The sequence below is a fragment of the Pteropus alecto genome, unplaced genomic scaffold (genome assembly GCF_000325575.1).
Source record: "Pteropus alecto unplaced genomic scaffold, ASM32557v1 scaffold7, whole genome shotgun sequence".
Lineage (NCBI taxonomy): Eukaryota > Metazoa > Chordata > Mammalia > Chiroptera > Pteropodidae > Pteropus > Pteropus alecto.
The window spans coordinates 23042381-23051643 of NW_006494614.1; the positions used below are offsets into that span (position 1 = coordinate 23042381).

At 33.5% G+C, this 9263-nt stretch overlaps 1 protein-coding gene across 1 annotated transcript in view; it reads right to left on the reverse strand.

Moving 5' to 3' along the window:
- COL19A1 (collagen type XIX alpha 1 chain) overlaps positions 1 to 9263 on the reverse strand; it is a 279851-nt gene that overhangs the window by 4972 nt on the left and 265616 nt on the right. Inside the window, exons 47-48 of the mRNA XM_006926816.1 lie at positions 7921 to 7987; positions 1550 to 1678 (exon numbers count right to left, since the gene is read on the reverse strand). Coding sequence (XP_006926878.1) covers positions 1550 to 1678; positions 7921 to 7987 — 196 coding nt within the window. The remainder of the gene's footprint in view (positions 1 to 1549; positions 1679 to 7920; positions 7988 to 9263) is intronic.

The following is a 9263-nucleotide window of genomic DNA, read 5'->3' on the forward strand; positions in this document are numbered from 1 at the left end:
TCGGTGTTTGTAGACAGGCGACTCCCGTTCTAGAACAATTTTCCTTGATATCTTGACTCTCCATTGTTATCTTCTTAGACTGTCACTGTTTGAAGCAACTGTCCAAGGTTTTTCTCCTACTGGTGTCAACAGTACCTACTCTTCATGTCATTTGAAGCAATGGACGTCTTCAGATGGGCTTTCAAGCTCCTTGTTCCAGTCTCATAAACTCTGACTTCAAAATAGACCCAATTAGTGAAAGATGATAATTAACCACCCTTTATACAACAGTGTACACACAGAAGGCTACCCCTGATTCTACACATTTTCTTCCAGCTATGTGCCAGACCTGTCTATGAACTAAAGGGAGGTTGACTATACCATTTAGGTAAACTAGCATGATTTTAGTGTCATTGTTTTACACTGTGCTAACTAAGCCAGAAGACTTGCCACTCTCAATTGTAAGTTAGGAACCTAACAGACCCTGTAATTGGGGACATTTGTTGCCCTTTCAGACGAAGAAGACCACGTTGACCACTTTGGGGCACTTCCTACAGAAAACAAGGATCGATGTTGCAGAGAAGCAGCAGGAAGGAAAGTGAACTAGTGAAAGAAAAATAATTCTCAGCGTATATGGCATTTTGAACTGTATTCTTATGCACTTTTGGTGTTAACTTTTTCTTTTCTCCTTTACATAAGCTTTTGATTATTTCAAGGAGGGCTCTTGAGATCTTCTACGGTAACATATGAAAAGCAGTTTCCCTGGTCTCATCTTTCACAGCATGTACTCATTGGATTTATTATTTCCTTGTCAGAGTTGTGAATCCTCTAAACCAGGGTCTAATTGGCCCCTTTGCTGATTGCTAACGTATTTCTAGAAAATGGCCTTGCCAGATTAATTTAGTCAAGATACATCCAAGATCTTGTCTCTTATAAAGCTGTCATTTTTTTTTATTTTGCTAATTTTAAGTCTTTTTAAAAAAAATTTTAGAAACCCTATGAGAAATTCTTTAAAATTCAAAAGTTATCATCCACAAGCTCTATTAGAAGAAAGATTCTAAAATTTCTCAAAAATATATTTTGGCCCCAAATCACCATTTGTGGTAATGTCTCTTAAAACTTTTTCCTCAGTTTCTTTAAGATACTAAGATGATTCTTGTTGTCTACTTACATCAATAGGGAGACATGAACAACTCTGAGATTCCCAGATAATAATGATATATAAGCATATAATTTTACTGTTATTATCACAATAAATATTATCAAAATACATTTAGATTAGCAGATAATTATTAGTCAGTTTTAGATCTGAAGGAGTAATAATTAATTTATTTCAGAATGTCAAATAGTAATGAGATATTCTATATAAATCATTTTTATCTATCTATCTATCTATCTATCTATCTATCTATCTATCTCTCTCTCTCTCTCTCTCTCTCTCTCTCTATCTATCTATCATCATCATCTATCTATCTACCTATCATCTATCTATTGTGTTAACTGTGATTAGCATGTTATAAATACGGAGAAGTAAAGAACTGGTAAACAAATGTTATACTTGAAGACTTACCTTGGGGTCCGGGGTCTCCTGGTGGCCCAGGTAACCCATCCTTTCCTGGTGGACCAGGTCTCCCATGAGTTTGAGCAGCCAACATCGCTGCTGGTAGCTTGAGCTGGGATAGGAATACAGCCATCCTCTCTTCATTTATAGAAGGAAAAATAATATACATGTTATGGAAATACTTTTATGTTAAAAATTTCCAAATATTTTTTACATAAAATTCAATAAGAAAACGATTTGGTTTTCAATTTAAGCACATCTAATTTACTCACTAGTTTGATTGCCGAGAGAGTGTTTTCGATTGGTTAAATAAAATGGATTGCACAAAGTTTTTGGACTATAGATGCAGACCAGCTATGCTGATCAGAGGATCTGAAAATTTTCAGTGCTTCAGAGATGCAGCTAATCTAGTGGACATGAAAATAACCTAGGATCTAATTAACCTTTGGTAGTGGCTCGTGGAGAGAATTTAGGTTCATATTAAAAAAATGGTTTTAATAATAAATTTAAGCTACTTTCCAACAATGTTGTGAATGTACGTATGGTGATTTAAAAATATGTTCACAAGTTCTTTGACAATCTTTACCAAATGGAACTCATTCTTGAGTGTGGGCTGGAACTTACTTTTCATTTTTCATGAATAGGAAAAAGCAAAATGGACAGTGTGCAACTAGGGAGACTAAGTCTTAAAAGGCACTGTGGCTTCCTGGCTGCTCCCCATCTTAGACTGCTCATCCTGGGCAAAGCAAACTGCTATTTAGTGAGGACGCTCAGGAAGTCCTGTGGTGAGACCCACATGAGGATGAACTAAATACATCTACAAATGGCCATGTGAATAAATTTAGAAGTGGATCTTCCAGCCCCAATCAAGTATTCAGATGACTTTAGCTGTGGCTGAAATCCCGACGGCAACTTCATTATAGACCCTGAGCCAGAACCACACAGTTGAGAAACCCTTCCAGTCCCCTGACCCACAGAAAATGTGAGATAATAAACACTGTTGTTTTAAGCCACTAAAATTTTGAGGTATTTTCTTATGCAGCAATAGATAACTCATGTAGTATGTGACACTTTATATCCTTGAACAAAACTGCATTATTAATAGAGAGGTTTATTTTTTGAAAAGATGGTCACTGGCTTCATATTCACTATGATTTCACTGTTAAATTTCTATACTGGGTGAATACTGTACTTTGTCAACAACTAATTTTTACTTTTTTTTTAAATGTCTTATTATACATTTTCAATATTTGTCTTCTTTTTTTTTTTTTTCTGGTTCGATTTCTAGTTAGTCAGTCCCATTAGCTAGCCAAGGTTTTAGCAGGAAAAATGTCTAATTTGGTCAAAAGAAAAAAATTCAGTTGGTGCAGAAGCAAATGCTCTCATTGAATTCCAGCTGTAGACAGAGTGAAAACAAAACATTTCCATACTTTTCTGTGAACCTGAAGAAAACACTGAAACTGACAACACACAAGTTAAGGGAAGTTGACAAATTACCCAGAATATTTACAAATGTTAAAAAACTTTTGTAGTGTTGAGTGATCTGACCTTTATGTATTGAGTATTTTCTAACTAAGTAATGTTACCTTCTCAAGGAACATATCATTGTCATTTGCTTGCCCTTTTGTTCATCCACCAAACTGCATGGAGCCTAATATTGTTCATCTGAGCTCTAAAGATAGAATCCAGGGAAGGAAGGGAGGACTGTTTAAAGGTATTTCTTTAAGGTGAACTCAGTCATTAGACCAAGGGAGTATCTTTATAGTGGGACAGATGGCATAACTATTAATACTTAGAGACTTATTAATAAGTCAATAATGCTTTTAGATGAAAGTGAGTATACACTGTAGAACACTGTTGTATTAATAATTAAATTGAAAAATTTGGAAAATGGGGCAGTTCAAAAAATGTAAATATGAAAATATAAATAAAAAAATTCACTCTAAATTTCTAAGCAAAATGTATTATTAACTAAATTAAATATTCTCTGTAAGCAGGGCCCTGTATTGGGCATTTTATACTTTTTGCATTAAGTCTTCTTGTTCAGGAATCATGGAGAGAGCTTAAAAGAGATAATTATTTCAATAAAATTACTATGCATATTTTATGAGCCCCAAACACTGTAAAGTGTAATTTATCTGTTGATAAGATCTTTTTATGACTAGAAATCTGTATACGATATAATTATAAGACATTCCTTCTCAGAATTATTTTTTAAAATAATCACTCCAGGATTACACTTGCTATTACAGAATTCTTGGTTATTAATTCCACTTATGCCATTGTTTGGTTAAATATATTACCTCAAGCCTATTCAATATTTTACTACTATATGGAATTATTTTGGTGAAATCATTTATGCCAATTCATCCAAAGTCCATTATAAATACAATCTATCATTGGATTATTTATTTAAACTTGCTTAGTCTGTTTATGATTTGTGTATCTCACATTTAACGAATCTAATATATATAGAACTAGATTTAAATATAAACTGGAGGAAGGCATATCATTGGCATGACAAAAAAAATCAACCACATTGTTTCTGGTTTTCCTTTTTACATATTTTCTTCAAAAAGCAAATTCAAATGATTTCATTTGTAAAACTAACTTACACACAATTTTTCCAGGTCACACTAGTGTGTAATAAGAAATAAATCTTTAATGTGAAAAATTCAGCATAGGTTTGGTGCAGACAAATCTTTCAGAAAATGTTTACTGCTTAAATTAGTGTTTATTTGCAAGTAAGAACAAATAGCAGAAATAATCTAGAAACTATAGCTGCCAGTTAGAAAAAAACAAAGGCCAAATCATACAGTCTGCACCCTTTCTCTGGGTGCAGAATGACTGACAGTGGTGGTAGAAGACCAATGAGGATCTGAAGAATCATTCCTAAGAGTGATATTAAATCACTAGCCCTCCAGTAAAACTTTCTATTACCTATTAATATCTGCCTGGGACATGTTTGGTCGATGTTAATATATTTGTTTCTGGTAACAATAGATAAAACAATAGCTAAAACAAATGTAGTTATACCTTTATGATATAAAATTATAAGCTGTGTTTTATAAAAATATGAAATTAAATGATTATAGTTTGAAATTTTCCATATTATTTGTTGTTTTGAACTTAAAAAATATATATTTTAGTACAATTTTTCTTAATTTAAGACATATTTCTGAGTACCTTTAGTGTCTAAACACAAACATTCACAGTACTAATGTTTGCTCTTTAATGTATGGATTACATTTACAAGTAATTTGCTTTGAGTGTTTTTTAATGTTTTTAGTAAAACAGAAATTTTTTAAAAATAATTACTTCTAGAGTAAATTGTTTAGCTTTAAGATAACACTCAGAAATAGTCATTTAGCATAAAGGTAATTACTACTTCTGAACTCTACTCTAAAGCTCTATTTAAAATAATATTTCTCAGCCTCTAAATAAATTGTAAAGATCTGTATTCTTTATTGCCTTTCTTCTGTTGTTAATTAAACTGTTTTTGGCTAAGCTTTCTAATAAGGCATAAAATTGAAGATAGAAGCTTGCAGAAACCAAACTCACATATTCCATCTGCCAAGGCAAACCCGCAACAGCCACTCTACGAATGAGACCAATGGCTTGCTTTCCTTGGAGAATGGGCTCATTATATAATGCGGACATTAATATGAATGTGATGATAAATTACATTATAGGGAGAAGAAGGGATATTCAGATGTCATTTGGCCCATGTTTCCCTTTTATTTCACAGATAGAATTTGTAAATATTTTCAAAGAGAGAAATTATCTTTTCCTCCTAATGCCCATTCAAATGTTTAATTGCCATTTTCTTGGTACAGCTTCAACTTATTTTCTTTTGTTACCTGTTATGGAAATAGAGAATAGTTGAGTACTTCCCTTGGGAAATCAGTCATATACTTGAAAATACTGTTACCTCTTAGCCTAAGGTTAAATAACTTTTACTCCTAGGCTTGGTAATCTATTTTGTAAATTCCTTTTTGTTTCCCTATTCCCGGGCTTTTCGGTACATCTCGTAAATGTGGAAACCAAAATCAGATGCAGTTCTCTCTTAAGGGGCAAAAATGTAAGAATAGTAATCCTTTTTCATATCTTAATAGTTATTTTCTAATTTCATTTTAACTGTTAATTCAATAGCAACTTTTGATAAATTCATATTCATTTTGTGGTTCATCATGACCCAAAGGTTGTTACTGCTACGTTTAACCCTGGCCCAATCCTTTGCTCCCTCTGTAAACATGTTGCTGTAAAATGTTACTGTGGGTTAAGATGGCAGAATGAAAACATGCATCTGCTTTAACTCTCTCCTGAATCCCTGCAAAGCAATAGTAAGATATTTTTAAAGGCATAGAACCACAGAAATAGTGGGACTATGAAAGGAGACAACAAAATTTCGGAAGCTGAGAATCAGATGGCTGAGTGACAGATGACTTAGCAGATTCCAGAAAATCAAACCTTTACCTAGAAGCTGAGGAACAACCCTGTTTTAAGCCACAAAATTCTTAAAAGGCTCAGCAACTGACAATGCAAGTTACATCAGGAAGTGGGGGTAAAAAAGGAAAACTAAAATAAAGAGAATTGGTTGAAAGCCTGTTTAAGAAGTAGGCTTAGCAATTCCTGTCTCTGCTCCATACAGCTGGGTAGCTGCCCCTCCCCAAGTCTAGCAAAAGACTGAAGGTTTATTATTATGCTAAGTGAAATAAATCAGACAGAGAAAGACAAATACCATATGATTTCACTTATATGTGGAATCTAAGAACAAAACAAACAAACAAACAAACAAACAGAAACAGACTCATAGATACAGAGAACTGGTGACTGCCAGATGGGAGGGGAGTTTGAGAGAGAGATGAAAAAGGTAAAGAGATTAAGTATAAATTGGTAGTTACAAAATAGTCATGGGAATATAAAGTACAGCATTTTGTAATCTTATTCCTTGAAAATTCAACAATGTATTTATAGTTTAGCAAAGAAAATATACTTTGCAAAAGAAGCAGGAACCATGAGAGCCAATGTGGATTTATTTTCTAAAGACAAGTAACTCCCACTTTAGTAAGTTCACAAGTGAGGAGAACGACCTTGATTTTAACAAATCATTTGACAAAATCATGTGATATCCTTGTGAATATATAAAGGAATAGTAGAGTGGATTTTAGGACAACTATATAAATTCAGAGCTCACTAAAACAAAAGATTAACAGAAGATTTGCAAATGGGCAAGAGGACTGCAATGGCATTTAGAAAAGTTTAACCCATGACTCTTTTTTATTCAAAATTTCAATCAACAATTAGAATGATGACATGCTTATAAAATTTAGAGATGACACAAAGTTATGAGGGTCAGCCAAACTGCCTTAGGGGACAATATCCCAAAAGATATCTTTAGGTTGGAACAATGTATGAACATGGATCACCTGAAATTTAAGAAGAAACAAAATTACGCGCTTAGATTTTAAATATGAAAACAGTGTATAATGAGAAACACCTAATTTTAAAGAGTTTGTGTAAGGAACATCCAGGGTTGTTAGTTAATTAAAAACTCAAAATGAATCAATAGTGTGATATGGATGCTTTTTTTTTTTTTTTAAGAAATGCTATCTTAGGTGGCATTGAGTTGTCTGTATCAGGGGTAAAAAAATTTCTCTGCAAAAGGTCGGACAGTAAATATTTAAGGCTTTACAAGATCTACAGCCCCTGTCAATACTAGATTCTGCTGCCCCAGCATGAAAGCAGCCAGAGAAAATATATAAAGGAATGAATGTGACTCTGCTCCAACAAAACTTTCTTTATGAACACAAATTTGAATTTCAGATCATTTTCACATGTCATGAAATATTCTTTCAGTTTAAAAAAAAAAACATGTAAAAGTATACCCCTCCCTGCCACCCCCCCCCCTAAAAAAAGTAAAACCCATTCTTAGCTTGTGGGCCATACAAAAATAGGTGGGCAATAGTTTGCTAAACTCTGCCCTAGTCAAAATACTCTTGGGTGAATGAGGGTTATGTAAAATTTAAGTATTTCTCAATGGCAATGATGGGGGAAGGACTTATTCCATAGAAGAGAAAAAACTAAGGAGGAGGCCCATGGATATTGAAAAATACTTGAAAGGCTGTCATGTAGATCGAGGAAGATACTTTACCTGTGCTGTTTTGAAGACAAGGTATGTTGAGAGGAAGTTACAGGGAGGCAACTTTAACTTAGCATAAGGGAAAATTTTCTAACAAATAGAGCTGCCCCACCATAAAACAGTTTGCCTCTTACGGTCATTGCTGCATGACCACCTTTTGAAAATGTTGCTGAAGGGACAGTCCACGGTAAATAAGAATTACCGAAAGATTCAGAAATGTTTATCAAGAAAATCTAACCTTCAAAAATCCTTAGAACTTCTTGATTAATATACTTCTTTATTTCTTCAAATGAAACCACATCAGCCTAAAGGAGAAAAAAAAAGGTCTGCTAAAATAGAGCATAGCACAAATGAATAAAGAATAGAAAGGTTGGGTTGGTGTGCATACTTGAAGCTTCTGTAGAGATACATTTATCAAGCAAAATGCTTTTGGCAACTGACTATATTAGGCAATAAATATCTTTTGTTTTGATTAAATGCTAGGAAAAAGTTGAAGTGCGTAATTGCTTTAAAAGCTGTGGCTGGAATCCTAACCAGTGATGTGAACATATTTCCTATTGAATGAAGACACATGGCTTCATACAATTAGGAAAGACATTTCCTACTACTTAATTTTCTGAAGTTACAGAATTTGAACAATGTTATCATGATGTTATTATCCCAGGCACAATTTAACTTCAAACCAATCCCTGGACACAGGTAAAGTCCATATCTGACTTGGATTATGTATCGTCAAAGGAAGACAAACTGAAAGAGAACTAATCCAGTGGAAGAGAACTAATCCACTGGAAGAGCAATAACCCAGTATGCTGAATTATTCCTTAAAATGTTTTATTCATGGGATAAAGCTTACTAAGTTTTGCCCATTTCATGGTAAAATTTATTCTGTAATTTATACTTTGCAAGCATATTTCTATTAGGCAATTTTTTAAGAGAAAACGTAACTAGGTAAATGATGTCAGTAGAGATTTTAACCTCTTGACAAATAAATTTACATGGATTTGACAAAGAATCTAACATTTATAATAGTAATGTTTTACTATATATCTCAATATTTTAAAAGGGAGCTATTATTTTTCATGATGGTTAGGGTTCCAAAATATTTTATTTTCTTTGTATTTGGTAGTTTTTATCTGGGTTGTACGTGTGGCATTAAAGATAATGTGATGGGCTCAGAAAGTGATGATTCCTGTAGGACATAATAGTTCCAAGAATGCCCTATTTCAACATTTCGTTTTCACTATGTTTAGCACAAGTGAACCTGAAATTAATGCATCCAATACCAATTATTGACACAGCACTGCAACTTCATTCTATAGGGTTTATTCAAGTAGAGCTTTATTCAAGAGAGTGGGTAAAAATAAAAAAAAAGTATGAAAATTGTGAGAATGCTCAGTTTGGCCCTATATCTGGTATTGATTGATTATCTCAGGACAGCATGTCCTTCACACCGTGACCTCATCCTGAGACTCTCTTTCTAACACGAATATTTTCAGATTAAGTTCCTCTATGGACCAGCCATCCACCAAGCCTCTTGAGGATATTAATAAAGACATGAGCTTCTTTAGCCGAACACTCTTT